At 31.6% G+C, this 20388-nt stretch overlaps 2 protein-coding genes across 2 annotated transcripts in view; one reads left to right on the plus strand and one right to left on the minus strand.

Moving 5' to 3' along the window:
* Positions 1 to 8177: 8177 nt before the first annotated feature.
* On the plus strand, positions 8178 to 10496 carry LOTGIDRAFT_153114 (hypothetical protein; the record flags this gene model as incomplete). Its single annotated transcript, XM_009057051.1, has 3 exons — positions 8178 to 9121; positions 9356 to 9506; positions 9735 to 10496. The coding sequence occupies 3 exons, from the start codon at positions 8178 to 8180 to the stop codon at positions 10494 to 10496; spliced, it is 1857 nt and encodes a 618-aa protein (XP_009055299.1).
* A 930-nt stretch (positions 10497 to 11426) lies between these two features.
* The window catches only part of LOTGIDRAFT_209197 (hypothetical protein), a gene marked incomplete at its 5' end in the record, with an annotated part of 36086 nt that continues 27124 nt past the window's right edge, over positions 11427 to 20388 (minus strand). Inside the window, 19 exons of the mRNA XM_009057052.1 lie at positions 11427 to 12120; positions 12870 to 13068; positions 13393 to 13592; positions 13810 to 14025; positions 14386 to 14607; positions 14913 to 15106; positions 15518 to 15599; positions 15763 to 15918; positions 16189 to 16299; positions 16490 to 16615; positions 16899 to 17059; positions 17240 to 17444; positions 17781 to 17885; positions 18023 to 18178; positions 18465 to 18608; positions 18866 to 19000; positions 19337 to 19456; positions 19748 to 19911; positions 20238 to 20361. Coding sequence (XP_009055300.1) covers positions 11962 to 12120; positions 12870 to 13068; positions 13393 to 13592; positions 13810 to 14025; positions 14386 to 14607; positions 14913 to 15106; positions 15518 to 15599; positions 15763 to 15918; positions 16189 to 16299; positions 16490 to 16615; positions 16899 to 17059; positions 17240 to 17444; positions 17781 to 17885; positions 18023 to 18178; positions 18465 to 18608; positions 18866 to 19000; positions 19337 to 19456; positions 19748 to 19911; positions 20238 to 20361 — 2979 coding nt within the window. The 3' untranslated portion in view covers positions 11427 to 11961. The remainder of the gene's footprint in view (positions 12121 to 12869; positions 13069 to 13392; positions 13593 to 13809; positions 14026 to 14385; positions 14608 to 14912; positions 15107 to 15517; positions 15600 to 15762; positions 15919 to 16188; positions 16300 to 16489; positions 16616 to 16898; positions 17060 to 17239; positions 17445 to 17780; positions 17886 to 18022; positions 18179 to 18464; positions 18609 to 18865; positions 19001 to 19336; positions 19457 to 19747; positions 19912 to 20237; positions 20362 to 20388) is intronic.

Genomic DNA, 20388 nt, shown 5'->3' on the forward strand with positions numbered 1-20388 from the left:
GAACAAGTATAACAAGAATACCAGTTGTTACACAACCATCAAAACCACAACCTGTACCATGCACAACACAATCAACATTATCGTCACATTTATCAACCTCGGAATCATACATACCATTACAGGAATGTAGTACTGGAAGTAATCGTGCAGATAGACAATCACCGATAGACAGACGTGAAAGTGTGGATAGTGTGCCTGATGAGTTAGCTCCGCCTCCTCCTCTAAAAACAGGACATCAATCACCAAGTCCTCGGAACAGTAGTGAAGTGTTCAGTGACTTATATAGTGTTCCCCCACCATCAAAACAAACCCATATATCTTTTGATCAGTTCTATCTTGTACCCCCTCCACATGGACAAAGGAATTCAGATAGTGAATTTCATCATGAGTTGACTTATGATGTTCCACCACGTCGTGGTAGTCCTAGCACACCTAGATCTAGTAGTAGTGGGTGTACAGATTCTACATTATCAAGTGGTCGTCCTGTTACACCACAAGATATGACATTACCCACATATGATACACCACCTGTACGTTCAGCATGTAGACAATCCTCTCCTCCTCCCCCTAGTCGTCCTCCCAGACCCATCACTTCAAACTATCCTCAAAATGATTACCAAAATCTTCCCACACCAAGGAATACCATGGCCATGGGCAATACAGATCTTAATGCAATAATACCAACACCTTCCAAGCATGAAAGTCCATTAGTATTTGATAGCTATGATATACCCAAATCTAATAATCCGGTGTTGAACAATCGCGAGAGTAACATTAATCTGGTACCTGCAGCTCCTAAACCATGTAAAGGCAATAAACATTCATATATAAATGCTGCAGCAGGGTTTATACCAAGCAATGATGATATGTATTTATCTATGGATAGAGGCAGTGGTAGAAGTAATACTGACTCTACGTATACTGATATGTTAGCTACACCTCCTGTACCAGCGCCTCGTCCTCCAGAAACATTGAATAATGATTTATATGTATCGCCTCCACCATCATCACGATCAATACCACGACCACCTGGTGTTATTCACAGACCAGCAATTCCCCCAACAGGTATACATTTTTTTTTCTTCATACTTGAATGAGTTTGTCATAAGGCAAAAGATGATATAGATCTAATATCAGAGTAATTGATTTTTATACGCCCACATTATAATGTGGACGTATATTGTGGTCACCCATGCCCGTCAGTCTGTCAGTCTGGCTTGTGAACACGATAGAGACTACAGTTTTCATCTGATTTGAATGAGATTTGGTGTGATCATTTATATTGATGAGATCTTGGACAAGTTCGAAGTTGACGATCTTTTGATGAACAGTTTTTGAGTTATTTCCCTTGACTTAGCCAATACGCGTCAAAATTGGCTTGTGAACGTGATAGAGACTACAGTTTTCATCTGATTTGAATGAAATTTGGTGTGATCATTTATATTCATGAGATCTTGGACAAGTTCGAATTTGACGATCTTTCAATGAACGTTTTTTGAGTTATTGCCCTTGACTTATGAAAAATGCGTCAAATTTGGTTGTGAACACAATAAAGACTACAGTTTTTGTCCAATTTCAATGAAATTTGGTGTGAATATTTATAATGATGAGATCTTGGATAAGTTCGAATTTGGCCATCTTTCGATGAAAGGTTTTTGAGTAATTGCCCTTGACTTATGAAAAATGTTAAAATTTGTTTGTGAACACAATAGAGACTACAGTTTTCATCCAATTTCAATGAAATTTGGTGTGAATATTTATAATGATGAGATCTTGGACAAGTTCGAATCTGGCTATCTTTCGATGAATGGTTTTTGAGTTATTGATTTATGAAAAACGCTTCAAAATTTGTTTGTGAACACAATAGAGGCTACAGTTTTCATCCGATTTAAATGAAATTTGGTATGATCATTTATAATGATGAGATCTTAGTCAAGATTAAATTTGACAATTTTTCGATCAACAGAATTTGAGTTATTGCCCATTGCACAGAATTTCTGGGATTTCAGAATTTAAAATAAGGGACACATGATAAGCTATATAATGTGTCCTTCACAATAACAATAGAACAATAAACATGTACAATATAAAGGTCACATTATGTAAATGGCCAATAATAGTTTGGATTAATGATATTATCGTTGAGTGTTTTGACTTTTGTTTACATTTTCTACATAAGATATTCAGAGGCTGACATGGAAAAAGCATCTAGTCTTTCAGATGAGACAATAAACTAAGGCTACAGACTGTGCAAGTAAAAACCCCTTGACAGTAGGAAATCGAAAAAGAGCAGGCTAATGCCATTGTCCTGGAAAAATTTATCTTCATTAGCTCAAAAAAGTGCATTTCATTTCCAAATTTTACATATGTCACTGACTGAACATTTTGGAATATGAAGACTTTATATAGTAAATATAATGAAAACTTATAATATTTTAGATGATACATATTCAATATGGAGTAACAAGCGAACTAAAAGCTTTAAAAGACATCAAAATGGTACAACAAGCAATGGGTAAGAAACTTTTTTGTTAAGATAGTATTTAAAGGGTGACAAATCCTTACCTCTACAGACCTCTAAAGTGAGCTTAAATGCAGTGATGATTTTTAGCAGGTGGAATATAAGGGTTGTCACAAAAAAGAGTTCCTTATGCTGAATTTTGTATAATATTTTGCTGTGATAAATGATATTGAGGAGTAGGCAGTAACCTTTGGGGGAAAAAAAAGAAATGTAAGTATAGGCTTTCTATGATGCATAAATTTCTGAGAAATTGGAATCACATTTTAAACAAATAACAAACTTTATGACTCTTCCCTGTATGTAGTTTTGTCCAATGAACATGATAGAATTAGCGGTATTTATCACCTTCCTGTCAAATTCTAATCAAAATGCTAACAAGATATGCACAGGGGAGTGGTTCATTGTTGAACTTTAAACTCTGTAGTAAACATTGCTACATTTTAACATTACCAAAAAAATTAACCTTTATTCATACATAATTGAAATACAAGTATGAATTACTTGTACGTTTACAAAATTACATTGTTACTAGGTTATTGCTGAGGCATAACAATTATGAATAAAAATAAAATTTCTTATGCATGAACAGATATAAACTTTTATAGATAGTTATTACCATGTGAAAAACTTTCATTATCAAAAATGTTTAAAATCTAAAGTAAGCAGCTTAAAGTAGTTTTGGCTCTGGTCCTCATAAAAAAAACAGAATATCCCTTTAAGTTTCAAGGTACTGGAGAGTACTCAGAAGTCCTAAGTTGAAATATATCTAGATAGATATCCAATTAAGGTTCTTTTCTTTCCCTCTATCATGCATAATATCTTCAGATCCCTTATTCTTGGGTTAATAGTTAATACAGACTTTACACTTAAATTTATCTATTCATATCAGAATGTTATAATATACAATATACATGTATTTCAGTCGACCAATTATTCCTCATAAGAGTCCAGCAATTCAACTTCCTCATAGAGATGGTGATTTTAGTTCTGATGATGAGGGCCTTAATGTAAGTATATTAATATCCAACATGTTTAATACTTTGAGTATTTCAACATTCTCCCCATGCATGTCAGATTATACAGATCACACTGTATATTTTAAAACCAATTAAATTGGATGAAAGAGTATATTGAATGGTCCAAGATATTTGTTGATACCTGAAAATACCCTTATTTTGTCATATTCTAATAGTATACATATTGTATTTCTGACCTTGTTACTTATCACAGTTTCTGAATCATAAAAAAGCTTGAGAAAAGACTTCTGTGACCTTGAATTCTCTATCTTAAAGTTTATATCAGATCATAAAGTTTTTTGGAATTCTAATTTCAGTCTCTGCACAAGGTTTGTGGAGTCCAGAGTATTCCACCACCCCCTGGAGAAGATAAAGAGTTGAAATATCTTGATCTAGCTCTAGAAGAGACAACAGATAAAGATTCAGTTCATATGAAAAGTTTACCGAGTAAAAACCTATCCAATCAAACACCAACAGAATATCGTGAAATAGACTTTGTTAAAACGCAAGCATTAAGCAATACAAAAAAATGGGGTGATGATCAACGTTTACATGAAAAAAATGAAAAAATGGAGAAAGAAAGATTGGAACGAGAAAAAATGGAGAAATCAAAATAGAGAGAATATTTTAGAGAAATGTGCTTATTTATTTAATGTTTTATATAGAGTTTGATAATATAAGTGCTTTAGACAAGTATTAATCATTTTTTATTCAGAAAATATTTTTACAAACCCATTTATTATGTTATACTTAATTTTAATTTTTTACTGACCATTTTCAAAACTACAGGGGTAAACCTGCTAGATCAAAACTTTTTCATTAAACATTATTTGCTAGGCAAGTTATTTATTATTATTTTACAGTTATTAGTATTTATCAAGGCTTTTATAAAAATAATTTTACATCTCTTTTAGTTTTTAACTATTACAACCAAAGCTCAGATTAATTTATGTCACAAATTTGGATGCATGTCATTGTTTTTTTTCAAATTCATTAATTATGTCAATATTTTTTTGTTTATTTAGACAAAACATAGTTGGTCACAAACCCAATAACTTACAAATGTATTTCATCCAAATTGTATAATTATATATTTTGTATATGCAAAGATACATGCATTATTCAGGTTATTTTTTATATGATATGTGACCTAAAAGCTGAAATCAAATTCATATTACAAAATAAAACTAAAAAAAAGGTCTATTCATTATTGAATAGAATAATCAAATTAAAATGAACATACTTTTAAGAAAGTAAGGTCACAAAGAACATAATATATAGTGTACACTTATTTGAAATTTAATTTATCCTAAATTTTGTTAGATCTTTATATACTTTTATTATCAAAGTGCTTATTCTTCAAAATGCTCCCTATCAATGTTTGATAAAGTTCTTGTGTGAATATATTAATGAAACTGCTTATATGTAGAGATACCAGCAATAACTAAGAAGCAATATAATAAATAGCTAAATAGACTAAACAAAAATCAATTGTGCATCAACAGTACTTGTTTATTAGCTTTAGATTGATTAAAGAATGGCTATTTTAGTTCAATTAGTTTTGTATTGCTCAATAGTACTTCAAGGTTTTTTCTTTTCTTTATTTGAAATTTGAGATTGTCTTATACAATTTGATATTTATTCAATGTGGCTTTATTATTGAAAAAGTTTTCAGATTTGTTGATGAAAATTTAGAGCTTATAAAATAATGTAGTGTAATCCATAAATGATAATATGAACATCTGGAAAAGTTCAAAATTTACAAATAAAAATGATCATTCGCAGCACAGCTTACAACCTTATATCCTTTATGGTCTTTCTACATTAAAGGGATTGTATAGAAGTTTTTTGTGTATCAGGGACACTGATATCAGTTACACTGATAGCCAAATCAAACATTACAATTTTCAATCAGTCTATGTTGCAATTCCAATGAAATAAGGCGTTTATGATGTTACTATTCGGAAGGTTCTTCTATATCACTAATAGCTTTGTCATTATTGACGTCTTTAAACATGTATTTCAATTGAAAACCAAAAACCATAGATGTCAGAGAGAAATGTGGAATGGTGCTAATCAGTGCTGTCAATGGTTTCCATTTATCATCAAAAGTTTAGAAAACCTCTTCAAAATCCCTTTAATAAATAAATAGTGTTTATTCAGTTTTGATTGTTTCAAAATGTATATGCTCACCATAGTACTGCTGTAGAAATAGATAATATTTATATGTTTAGAAATAGGTGCATATAATTAATTAAATTAAATTAACTTACATAATAATAGTCCTAATGAAAGCATAATAATGGAAGATCATAAAATAATGTATCATACTTATCTGTATAGATTTTAAGTATATGTTCTGCTCACAATGTTGTTCATGCTTTGTATAATATATGTGAATGTAATATAAGAGCTAAGCATTGATTAGCTTAATAGTTCTTTATTCCTATTTACAATTATTATAAATGCTGGCCATTCCGCTTTGAGGAAACTCAACCCCTGTCAGTGATAAGCTGGGATTATTCTTTTATTGTGGGCATACTTAGATTTGATTTATTCTTCAAAATGTCCACCAGTGCTTTTGGCTTATTGGTATTATAGGCAGATGTTATGCTTAATTCATATATTCTGAACTTAATGTCAGAATTTAAAGTCTGAATTTTTCTGCTCTGGTATGAAAGCTTTCAACTATAGTACTTGAGCTTTTGAGCACACAATGAAGTATAGTTTTGTTTATATTCAAAATTTCACTGAATGTGCATAAAAAATGAAAATTATTTCAAATGAATTTTGCTAATAAGGTTATCTATAGATTGTATATTATCTTATTTACCTCATATTTTAAGTTGCAAGTTAGGGCGCTACAAGATTTGGGGTAATAGTAATGAAAAATGGATTTACTTATTACTATTCCAAACTGTGTTAATGATTGGAAGTAAAGAAACTCAAAAGGCCAAATATACTGATTTTTTTCTTATTTGTTGATTATTTTCTAGAATATAATATGTAGTTGGGTCAAGATATCTATATGCATCTGAGGATGATGCAAAACAAAGCAAACTATTTTCGGTATCTTTTTAGTAATAAATATTTTAGGCAGTTGAGTACAACATATGCCTGACATGGTGTATATTCAGATATTCTAAGATGTACATTGAAATATCTTTGTCCAACTATGTTAAAAGTTATATAGACACAGCTTTATGGAACAACAATCACTGGTTAAAGTTTTACGTCGTCCTCAGGCACATGATTGTTGTTCCATAAAGCTGTGTCTATATATCGTACTCACAATTGCTAAATGCCATTCAAAGACTTTATGTTAAAGTTAGTAGTAATATGTCGTATCTTGTTGATTGTTTTTGTATAAATTTGTTATTAATATTAAACAATTATTTAATATTTAAATCATTACGTTTTTTTTTCATTGAAGATTAAGCCGAAACTAAGACAAAACGATCTATCGTCGGAGCAAAGTAAAAAGTTTTTTGATTTTTTTTAGAATTTTTATGAGAATTGGAATAGCAGCCTCAAAATAGTAATGTTAGTCTTTGCATAAAATATATACATAAGCACACAATATGCAGTGGAGGAGCCAGGTTTATGTCCGAGGGGGGCGGAATATCTGAGATTGCCCGAATTTCTAATATCATTGTGAGATTTTTGCCTGAAAAACTTGCTTTCATGGCTGTGAGGGGGGGCAACTTTTATACCCTGTGTTCACTATTTTGGTTAATGCTATATTGCTGAATCCCATTTTAGACATTCAGAGCCCAAATTTAGATTGCTTATAAGCACTACATAATGAAGTTCCACTATTAGGTATTTGTGGGAACAACAATACCTTGTAACTGGTATTTGGAATGTATTCTTGATGGTATTCTTAGTTTATTAGGAACTTTGTTTGAAGTATACTGAGTAAATGGTCAAAGGGAGCTAAATATTGATAAGAATAAAGGAAGTGATTGACTGAAACACAGGGCATTGTGGGACAGTTACTAATGTCAACAAAAGATGTAAGCAGGTATGAATGAAAAAATATTTTTTTGAAAGAATATTTACTTGGGAGTAGTTGAGCAATGATAATTTTGAATGTACAGCTTGGATTCAAAGTATCAATATTAGCAGATTATTTTGAGGTAGAGGAAATTGGAATTGCAATTATAGGCCTACAAAACAAAACAACTATATTTTACAAGGATACTTAAATTCACATTTATAAAGATCCTTTCTACCAGCAGGCTTAACCACTTGACAGTCATCTTCCCTAGAATAATGCAACTACAACTAGTCTTCCTTGAGATGAAGTTATTTTGGTGCAATAATATCTCTGTGTGACTATAATAAGTGCCTAAGTATAGAAACTTGGCAATGCTCAATTTAATGCACGATAAGAGTTACTTAGACCTAATTTATATGAATATGATAGTCCTTTGTCTTAAATGTACGTTTCTAGGGTAATCGTTATCAGATCCCAAAATCATAAGAAAGGATGAAATTTGAAATAAGCTTTGGCTGGTAGTTTCTATCAGTTTGTTACTGCATAAGCCTACCGGTATATTATATTATTTGAGTAGTTGTATCTAGGCTATACATATTTTTAAATACTTCAGATGCTTGAGTAAATTTGAATCACAAAGATGGAAGAAGGTGAAAGTTTACAAGATCATGGGAATGATACACAAGAAGAAATTTTGTCAAAATCAGAAGACAAAGTTACTACAGAAATTTCTAATGTGTCAGAAGAAGGTGTGGAAGCTATTGCTGAAAATGACAACCTAGAAAATAAAATAACAGCAAGAGATGCTGATCCTGAAATAGTTGAATCAAACAGACCAACTCAAGAAGCTGAAGACACTAGTGAAAGATCATGTGATTCAAGAGGTGACGTTGTTGAAAGACAAATCAGTTTATCATCCAGTGGTAACCAGTCACCACAGGAAACCAGATCAGAAACACAGGATCTTGAAACTTCAGCTGTGACAGATAGTGACCTTGTTAAATTAGGAGAAACAGAACAGAATTTAGAAACACAGAATTATGAAAACCTTGATAGTGACCTTGTTCAATCAGATAAAATCGAGCAGAATTTGGAAACCCAAAATAATGAAAATAGCCCAACAGTTGATGAGGTTGACCATGGCAGCATTCAGTTTGATGAAAACATACAAGATTCATCTGAGGTTCAAATTAGTGCTGAAGACATAGAAACTGTAGATCCCTCAAACAATCTAGAGCAGAACCATAATGAAAATGAGACTAAAAATGAAGATGTTATTTTACCAGCTAATGAAAGAAGTGACAATGTGGAGACTAATGAATTAAAAGATGAAGATTTAGGAGTATATATGGATGATGACATGGATTCAAATATCTCCGAAGAAAACTCTAAAAGACCTTTAAGCTCTATTAGAGGAAGACCTGTGTCTGCTAAAATTCAGAGTAGAACTTCTTCTAAGAGACCAGAGTCGAGAATTCAGTTTAAAGAACCAGAGAGAACAGAAATAGAAGATGTTGAGAATATTGCTGACCAGAGGGTTAAAGTTAACACTCCTGTTAGTCATGCTGCAGATTTAGACAACAGGTATGTTCAATGTCAATGAGCTTTCCCAGACTTCTTTTGACCAATGTACAGCTGGGTTCGAACACTAGTATAAATAGAATTAAGCCCCACTTCAATCTAAGACTTTTTCAAGATCATGTTAGGTTGGATTTCAAACAAATCTCAATTTGAAATATTCATATCTTGAAATAAAATATTCCTCCTCATGTTTTATTGTAAGACTTAATATTTGACATTTCTGTTGGAATATTTCAGACGTTTAGAATCAAGAGAAGCAACATATGAACAAGCTATGAACTTATTATCTAAGAGATGTACTAGTTCACAGCATGATATAAATAACCAATATTCACCAGAATATTTCTACATCCATCAAACTAAACCTACACCCATGCCTCCTTTAAAGGTGAGTTTTGGTTAGCTTTTACATGATTTTGCCATAATTTGACAGCAAGATTTTTAAGAATGTAAACGATACAGAATTTTTGCTGAGCAACAATACGCCATATGAAATCACACATGGAGCACCAGGTTAACAAGCTTTATCTAGAAGGGATTTTTGTTTAAAATTCCACAATGCATGGATTTTTGTAAGAAATTTTTAACTATTTGAAGGATTATGTACTTTTTCCAGGCATGGAGAGGTTACCATGGTAATGTATACTTTGAACCAATCACAATCAATAGTTTACAAAACCAACCTGTGTCCCCAACTTCACCAGTGGAAAGATGCCAGAATAAAAATCATCAATTACTGGTGTCCAGAAGTCGAATGGCATCACGCAATAGTTTGAAAAGCAGACTATCTAATAAAAGTATTGTTAAAAGTCGTCCAGTCACACAACAGGTGGTTATCTTGGACAAAAACACTGTTTTGAATAGACTGGATGAGATTTCACCACAAGAATTGGCGTGGTTGAATGGTCAAGACTCTACAGGGAGTTTATCATTACGACCTCAGACTGTTGGCAGTGTACGTAGACCAGCTTCATCAAGATATGACAGAATCTGTAAAGGCTCTGTATCAGGGAAGCTGAGACAATCAGCTCTTTTAAGAAATGAACCGCCAAAAATAAATGTTAATGGAGATAGATTTGTCCATCCAAGTGCCTTATCACCATTGCTCAGATCAACAACACAGTATTCATTAAGTAATCAACGAACATTAAACAGCAGTCCTGACCTCTATCACAGTCACCATGGTAACTTTGATCATCTACCTCCAATGGAACAAGTTCGTGTTAGTCTGCGTCATGTTGATAATTCATTAGACAATTATGGGAGAACATCGCCATATATAAGAGCAAGGAAATATACTGATGAACTGAAGCCATTCATTAAATACAGCCCAGAGATCAAGGCCAAATATAGTAGAAAATTAAATGGTGTTTTATAAAGCTTCTGAATGGGTAACTTTTTAATTTTTTAGCTCTTTTTAGTCTCATTTCCCCAATTTGCACTGATGGTACATGATAGATCTTTCGCTTTAGAATTGTTGTCTTAATGGAGGTATATACTCAGCACCTGTTTTAGTCCACTGTCACTTCCTATTTTTAACCATTATCGATAAAATTAGGTATGTGTAAAAATTAACATAAAATGTAGATACAATATATCTTTTAATAATTAAGGATTTCCATAAAACTTGCTAATAAGATATTGACTAATAAAACTAAGAACAAATGTTGTTTTCACAAACCACATTCTAAAGTGGGCTTTTTGGACAAGATCCATTATCTTTTGAATTTGTTTGCCAATATGAGTATTGTATAATCTGTGATATTTCTGCGCTTATTGAGGTTATCTTTATATGTCAAACTACCTCAAAAAGTGTTTGTTATATAGCCTCAAACGTGCATAATAATATAAATTTGACTCTAGATACATTTCATGTTTTGTTTTCAGAGAATTTAGTTTTTATTTATTGTTTATTTAGTGCTATGTTATTTATGTGCCTATCAATATATTTTTATTATATGTATTACCATGACATTGTGGTACAGAATGGCCTTTTTATTGAATAAATATTATATTTTACTCAAATCTTTCTTTTGTCATGTATTTTATATATTTCATTGATTACTCTTTCCAAAAAATTGAATGTGTCAGGAAGGAAAGGGCAATTACTCATTATAAACACGATAACCGGATTTGTAAAATTGGGGCCATACAATTATTTTCCAGCTCTCTGAGGTATTTATGATTGTTTTCAACATAACAATGGGGTTAATTGTAAAAGGCCACAGCCATACTATACACTTTTCACATATGGTGTAATAAACTACATGTACTTTAACATACAGAATAGATAAATCAACACAGTAGAAACAGCTAATAAATATTTTATCACAGAAATAAATAAATTATCAACATCAAAAATAATTTATAATAAAAGTATTGAAAAAAAATATTTCTTGGACGGATTAAATTCACAAGTTTGAAAAGTTGATTGGATTTCCAACATAGGATGGGACAAATGTGAGATATTGTATTTAAACTTAGCTAAAACTTCTAATTACAAAATTAGTTAGGGTTTTTGCCTAAAAGTGAAATTTATACTTGGCTTACAGTTGTATTTTAATTGATATGAGCAAGGGAATTCATATATATTACAGGCATAGACTCCTTGAGATTTGATTTAACCGAAGCATGAGCATATCCATATTACAATAGGTTTATTTATAACAAATAAGGGCATATGTGTATCCATAAGAATAGAAGTATATCCATTAGAGCATGGGTGTATCTATACAAATCAATGATAAAATAGTTAACATTTGAGAAAACATAAGAAAATTGAATAAACAAATCCACAATTACAAAAAAAGGATGAATCTAAACTAAACATTGAAGCTAATAAGTTATTGATTTTTAAGGAATAGAGCTGCTCCACACTGTAACCATGTTGATTGATTTCCACCACAAGGTAGATCTAATTTAGCTACTATATGATCTCTGGTACTACTGTAGTATATTGGTATTGACATGGTATCATCTACACTGTAGGGATCAGGTAATTCCTGCAAATAAAAACAGAGCCGGTTTGAAAGGATAATATCTCTAAAAATATATTGATATACTATTTCTAAGATTATTAATTCAATGTTTCACATGCACAGACAGAGAGAATATCACTGCAAGTTTAAATCATAAGCCTGGTTTTTTGTTGTTTATAAAAATGTTATGAAGAAAGATATTCATCAATTATTAGCATTCTGCATACACAATTGGAAGCAAATTTCTTTTTTAAGCAATTAATAGGGTTTAATCTAATTAAAATTTATGCACACAAAAATAAAATATGAATTTGAAGAAGTATTTTAATCAGATTTCAAGGGTTTAAAATATAAATTTCACAGCAAGATCCAAGATTCATTATAGATCACATCTTCATCACACATCAACCTATAACACTCTCACAACACACATCATCAAACTCTACAATTATTTCATAATAATTCAAGCATAAAGCGTTAAATTTTGCAAAAATTGGCTCTCTTAAATATTACCCGTTTTTTATCTGCTTCATGGTCATCCTTAATAAATATTATTAAAAAGGTATAAGATACTGTTTAAAATGTATATAAATATAGACTGGTTTCAAAACCTTTTTCTGATATTGATATGAATCAGATTCAACAGAAATATTATCCTATATGTCAAAATAGAATACTTTAATTCATTCATGAAATTCCAAGTATGACTGATCATTATTTGAACATGATTCATTAGCTTAGACAAAGATAAATTAAAAAAAAACTCTACTTACAGCTGGTATCCAAGCAACTTGACAAGATGGTATAGCTGATACACTAGGTGAATCACGTTGGTTCTCAGACATCCTTGATCCATCAAAACTACATCCCTCTAACTGTAATCCACCTAACTTGATAGAATAGTTAGCACCTTGTATACTTCCCTTCCAACTACAGGCAAACTTTAAACTATCCATAGAACATCCTATTTCTCTGTAATAAATATAATGACATTGAACTATAAGTCAATCTGCAATCTGTTTTCAAAACTTGTAAATAACTGTCAAGACCACAATAAGAAGAACTTATTGCACTGGCAATGTCAACCTTGCATTTAGTCCACAGTGTTAAAACCTTTTATGTTTCTGCAAGTAACGATTGAGAGGGAACTCCAAAATTTGATCCGTTGCATTAAATACAGGCTGGGTAAAAAAAATCCTAAAAAAAAAAATCTATATAAACTGAAAGCAGGGGAAATTTATTTGAATCATAATAGTTGTAATCTTAATTCAGAATCAACAAGTAAAAGATACTAACCGAGCTGTCTGTTGTCTTAGAGCATTAAGGAATGTATCAGGATGGAACAGTTCAGATAAATCTAAAGTATCACGTAATAATGAACCTCCCTCTGCACGCTCTACCCAGCTCTGCATGGACTGAGCTCGGTTTACCAGTCCTCTTAAATATTGTACAGGATCTTCAGGACCATCCCAACTCTTCAACCAACTTATTGGTGTCTATTAAAAAAAAACAGAAAAGACAAAATAATTCATTTATCCATCTGCTTTTCTGTTAATCCAAATGCCAGCCTTTAAGAAAAAAATCAGCAAGTTATTCTACAACAGAAACATCTAAGACTTAATCTTAGATGTCATTTGCAAGTAGAAGGCTTTGTGTGAACATAAACTTATACATATTCAATAAGCTTGTAGCTATATTTATAATATGATTTACCTCTTGATTAAGAAGAGCAGCAGCTAGATTCTGTGTGTCACTTGTTAGTAACTGAGAACCACGTATAACTTTACTCAATCCTGATAGTGAAGTATGAACAGTTTGTACTAGACGTATAGAATTATATCTTTCTAACAATATGAATGATACTATTGGTGACTGTTTACCAGTTTTATCACTAGGTGGCGTTAACTTCTGTTGAATTAAATTAGAACCCTGAAAATATTCAATAACATAGTTTAATAGTTCAAAAACAGGAGAAAATAGAAACAAAACAGCCTTTCATTCAACTGCATTTTTCAAACAAACAAATGAGATCTTTGCAAAACATGAGCTTAAATCACAAATCAGACACTTCCTAGTATAGATGTGATAATGCAGGTAGGATCACAAATCTAATGTCACTATTTATGAAATTGGACCCTACTTAACGCTATTTTTTAAAATTTTGTCACAAATTGGGTATTTTTTACATAGTTGACATTAAGACATCAGACAAGAGTTAAAGAACTCAATGTTGAAATGTTCCAAAACAAAAAGAATTCTTAGCAAAAAAAAAACTGATCACGGGAGTACCTGATTGAGTTTCTTCCACAGATTTAATATTGGTCCTAGTTCATTAGCCCAGACCTCTTTATCAAATTTACTAGCTTTAACATCAGCACGTTGTAATATACGTAGTTGTGAAATGACTGCTGAACTGATGATACGTTGAGCTGATCTTTCAATATTCTCAGGAAGTCCAAAATAAGATGGTTTATCAAATTCTGGTAGAGCTTCAATAGCTTCTATATAATCCTGTAATGGTAATTATTAATAATTTGAGAAAAGGATCCATAAAATATCAATTTCAAGAATATAAAATTCATGGTTACCAATTTTTCCAAGCCTCCTAACTTGTAACACTCTTGTACTGCTGATTTACATTGTGAAAAATCCAACAGAATACAACAGAATAACAAAACATTTTCAATCCTTGATATAAATGTTTCATCAATTTTTTCATGGGCTAGTGACATATTCATTTAGTATCCTTGAATCATTTCATAAAAAATGTCAGTCTGCATGACTACTCTCAATGAAATTTGAGAAGCTTGCCTTACCTTATAACTAGTAGAACTTGGAATCTTTAGTGGACCAACTCTCTTACTCTTTCCTTGTGAGGACAGAACTGAGGCATCAAAGAACTGTTTTAAATAAGATACCATAACTCTCATATCAAATGGATTATCAACACGACCACCATATATAGCAAACTCAAATAATCCATGAATAAACTGCCATTGGACATCGTGACCTGAAAGGGGAAACATGATTTATATGAATCACAGAAAATGGATAAAGAAGGCAAAACCAATAAATTCTTCTAAATATGAGCTTCTATCGCACAGTTGGTTAGAGCGTTGGTTCTGACGTCATTTCCTTGGTTACATTGAACAAATGGCAGTTGTAGGTTCCATTCTCCATTCTGCACTCAAACTTCTGTAAATGGGCACCGATAATCCAGAAAAGGTCAATACCAAGAGACTTGGTCAAGGACTAGATAGTAGAGAGGATCCTTAATCCTTTTAAACATAGTTGTTTGTTTCTTTGTTTCATCCAGTGTGTACCATAAAGGCATATTTGATCTTTCAGTCTAAAAATAAAATAACTAGATGGTGGCAATCTTTTTGCCATAATCAAAACATAATAATATTTTCTATCATACCTGCACCAGAACATAGTCTATCTATTATATTGGCACCAGCTCTCAAATCTGATAGAGAAAATTCATAAAACTTGGTCCAGCCCTAAAAATAATTAAATATATTGTTCAGGATCAAAAATGCACAGATCATTTAAAGCCAACTATTCTTGGAAATCTCTTTACATAGAATCAATGATATCAAAAATACAAAACTGAGAGGTACTTTTGGATGGACCCCACAAAGAAGAGATAAATTTCAAAATTACCTGTGGGATATACATTCTTCTCTCCTGTACCACAGCATGGAACCAAGTCAGAGCAAACAATGCCTGAGATCTAATGACACTACCTCCACGACTAATATATTCTGGTGTCCATGTTTCATAAGATCTCAATAGATTCTTCTTCACACCAGGTGGAGCCTACAAAATAATTTGACATCCTTTCAGTTACATAAAAATAATTTGTTTTTGACAAGCCAACTGATCGACACATCTCTCTAAGCCTACAAAACGCCATTTTATTTAACATATTTACAGACAGGATATAATTAACAGACAGAGTCTAATTGAAGCTCCAAGGCAGTCGTTTTTTGGATGATTTCTTCTTTGATTTGATAGTTTGTTGTTAATTCCCTGTTCCCCCTACTCTAAATCAGGTGACAACCCCATATTGGCATTTAATTTTCTTACCTCATAAGTTACTTTATGACTGGACTGTAGTAATATAGTAGGGAATCTAGGATGAACTTCTGTTGTTAACCACAATCGGAAATCATCATGTGGCTTCAGAGAGTTTAGTTCCTACAAAAAAAAAACAAATTTTGGTTAGTACTAACTAGTGGTTGTTTCCTTTTTTTGAGAGAGATATTACAGGAGAAAGTCAACAGAAGTGTAAACAAGTGTACAACTGAATCATGGTGGTTACTTCAATGTCTAACTCACTGAGCCACTGCAGCTTCTTTTTGAAATTCATGTATATGATATGACAAACCTTTTCCAGTGTTTGTAACCAGGCTGTTACAAGATGAATATTCTTCAAACACAGCCATTCCCCTTTTACAGCACATTCATGTAATAACTGCATAGCTACTTCACTCTGTCCTTGACCCATAGCAACCTATAATTATAGTAAATATAATCATCAACATCTTCTTTAATATCGATGAAAAAAATAATTTTACCAAAATTACCATGCAAAGTAAAATAATAAATAATTTTTTCAAAATATTAAATAGAATTTCTATCAAATTGAGTTCTTCTATTAATTCATAATTTTCACTATCAAAATTTACTATAGTCAGAAATCCAATCATTTCTTTCTCAAACAAAATGATTATGCTATCGGCATTGTGTATGACAAACAAATTGTTCCTGTACCATACTTAGTAAGGATTTATTACCTGATGATATCTATCCATACCAACTGTTTCTACTGCTAGTTCCTGTAATTCTTGTGAAGGATCTACACCAGGTGATATAATAACTAATATAGGTTCAGTTGATATTGATTCTTGATATAATTTCTTTAAATTAACTGTTGGTAGAGACAGTTCCTTCATTTCTACAAACACAAGCAATTTTTATTAATCATGTTTTTATCAGGACACTTGAGAAAAGTTTATAGTCAATGTCTAATATTATTATCTAATAAAAAAAAAAAATTCATTTAAAAAAAAGTTTATCTCTTAAAAATCTAATACAAATTCTTCCATTCTACCAGTTCTATGGTCTTCTAACTCACCCAATAAACTACAAGCAAAATGACTCATAGCTGTCTGTAATCTGTCAGGTCTTACTGCTTGTATTAATAAAACTTGTTGAAATGGTGTAATACGTTTCTCTATAGAGGATGGAAATTCTAATTCACATTGACTACTCCTAGCAAAATTAGACCATGTTGATCCGTCATCTAGATTCATCTGATTATATAACTGAGGGAAGTTAGTCTGAAATATAGCAAATTAATATCATTATATAAACATGAATTGCTTGAGTTTTTTTCAGAAAAAACATAATGTGGTTACAAAAAAAGACAAATTCAATAATGAACTACTTCTTTTTCAGATTTACAATGTCAAGGTACTTTAAACATGTATTTGTATTGAATGATATAGTATTGTTTACAGATTATTACTGACAAAAGATAGTCAGGAAGTCCTTAAAAACTTAATTGACAAAATTTACTGTGGCCATTCCTAACTCAACCACCTCAGCTACCAATTCAACAACAGCAATAAAATCAAGAACAAAATGCATTAATCCCATCTTTGTTCATTATTTACCTTAAAAGCTGCCACAGCCTGTCCTCTTTCTTCATCCACCCAATTAGGTCTACCTCCTTCGGCCTTCACATCTGCTACTAAAATTCCTGTAAATGCTTCCCATTCCTCAAATGCATAAACATAATATTAGAGGTCAAGCTGATACAAAATGGTGCAAGGAAAATCAAATCAATAGATGCCCCTAAAAATTCTTAATTAAATCATGACCAACCTAAACTATTTCAACAAAAACTTCAACTTACATTTTCAGCAAACATATTTGGTTTCATGCCATGTACCATGTGCATAGCAAACATCAATCTATCTGCTTTAAATAATGATTGACAAACATATTCATAGATCATAAGCTGTAGACGATAAGATAGATTCTTTATTCTCATTTCAGTTCCACTTCCATCCTGTAATAAACATATAATTAAACGGGTCAAACTAAAAATTGTAAGCGTCTTACAGAACAAGGGCATCAACTCATATAAAACTTTTTTTCGATTTTTGTTTTCAATAGAAAACATCCTTGGTGATAATAAACAATTTCACTATTAAATTTCATCCAAATCTGTCTACAATAGTGCTTTATAGTATTTACCAGCTAAAAATTAAACGTATTTTAAGGTGAGGTTTCTAAAAAGTGTGAACAAACTAAACAAATTTATCAAATATTTTTACCTGAGGAATATTACTTACATGTTGTGTATGTAGTGCTCTTTGAAAGATTCTAAGGAAAGAAGCTAGACTGAATCTATACATATTGTTTATCTTAGCTAAATCGGAAATAACAAAATACAAACAGCTACCATTCTCAGCTAGTGGCAGATACGTATTTCTTTCCTAAAATAACAAAACCATACTTATATATAAACAACTTACAAATGTAATGACTTGAAATCAAAAGTTCAAAGAATCAGAACCTAGTGAGCTGATGAAGACAGACTATAAGAACAATCTGTACAAGATAGATGTTCCCCTCTTTCAGATTAACTGGACACTTTTCTCCATATCAGCTGCTTTAACAGAAACAACTTCTCTAAGTGCAACATAAACACCCACCCCAAACCCCCTATCTTTTAGGGTCCAGGAAAGCTTACCTGATCTAATGAAGATTGAAGTCTGACTGATTCTGTTAAAGAGTCTGATATAGTGATACTACTAGCTTTAGTCATATTGAGAGAATCTAATAATTCTTTATTCTCTAGAATATTTCCTTTAGCATTGGCCAGTTCCTGAAAGTATAACAATGTCCATATTTTATAAAAATGACAGCCATCTAATATGTTGTGCTCAGGCAACTTGATCATGATCCAATATTACAGATATTCATAGTGACAGATATTCATAGTGACAGATATTCATAGTGACAGATATTCAAAGTGACAGATTTTCAAAGTGACAGATTTTCAAAGTGACACATCCTTATTCCATTCTTCTTATAATCATTATTTTGACTCTATGGGGCACTCATATTGGTATAAAAACAAATACAATTTCAATATGTGTATTTTAACACAGGGGTATAAATTTCAAAGTAAAATGAACCCAAAAAGTGTATGGAATCTTACCTCTAATAGAGAATCTTCAAGTTTGGCCAGTTTAATTTTCAAGTCCTCTTCTTGTTTCAATAAGTCTGTTTTCTTCACTTCTAATTCTGGTTTTTCATGTTGTATTGTTACAGCCAATAACTAAAATTTTCAAATATTCTATATAAATGAAAATGTATTTAGTTTAGAAGCCTTCAAAATCATTGGCAAATAGAGTTTAATCTATCACTATTCCAAACCTAAATGCAACATTAGTCTATTCTTTTTCTATTACCAACTGTTGAGGGATCTTTAACATGCATAGCCTATTACACGTCCATGCAGTTTTTTCAGTCAGCTTCACAAACCTGCATCACTGAAAGGGGGAAGGAACTCACTGAGGCATTACATTTTCAGCAGAAATAATAACAGAATATAAGAGAGAATGCTAACTTGACCAGTTAGACCAGCTCTAGTTGTAGTAAAATTAACTTCAGTTATAACAGATGCTGCATCTGGTGGGATTTCGGGACTTGGATTACGAGTTGTTAGAAATAATCGGAACTCTTCATTATAATCTATAGTCTTCTCTCCAATCTGTACAACAAATCTTGGACCTAGGAATAAATCATGAATTCAAACAATAGAGAAAAGATAGTATGAGATATTTCATTTCTATATATTATTTACTGTACATTACTAACTCATTATAGATCTGACAACCTTCTTCTTTAAATGAGGTTTATATGGTAAACTTGCCTTTTATCTAAATGTCTACACAATATTCACTAAAGTAAGCAAAGACAGCAATGCAAGACATCCATGCTGGACATGTTTAATTTTACAGCACATTCTACTTGTTGGGAAAGCTAAGGCTATTTCAGCATTTATATCTAATGAAGGTCTAAAATGTTTACCTAGTTCTTGTAAAATAGTTACCTACCTTGAGCAGTAAGATCACCTCTAAGTAAAGGATAAAGAACAGGTTCTATCTGATCTATTTCTTGTATTATCAATGTTTTACCAAATCTTACAGCTAATTCTAGAGCAGTGTTAAAATTAGCATCCTATAATATCAAATAACACATGCTCAA

Source organism: Lottia gigantea (genome assembly GCF_000327385.1).
Source record: "Lottia gigantea unplaced genomic scaffold LOTGIsca_3, whole genome shotgun sequence".
Lineage (NCBI taxonomy): Eukaryota > Metazoa > Mollusca > Gastropoda > Lottiidae > Lottia > Lottia gigantea.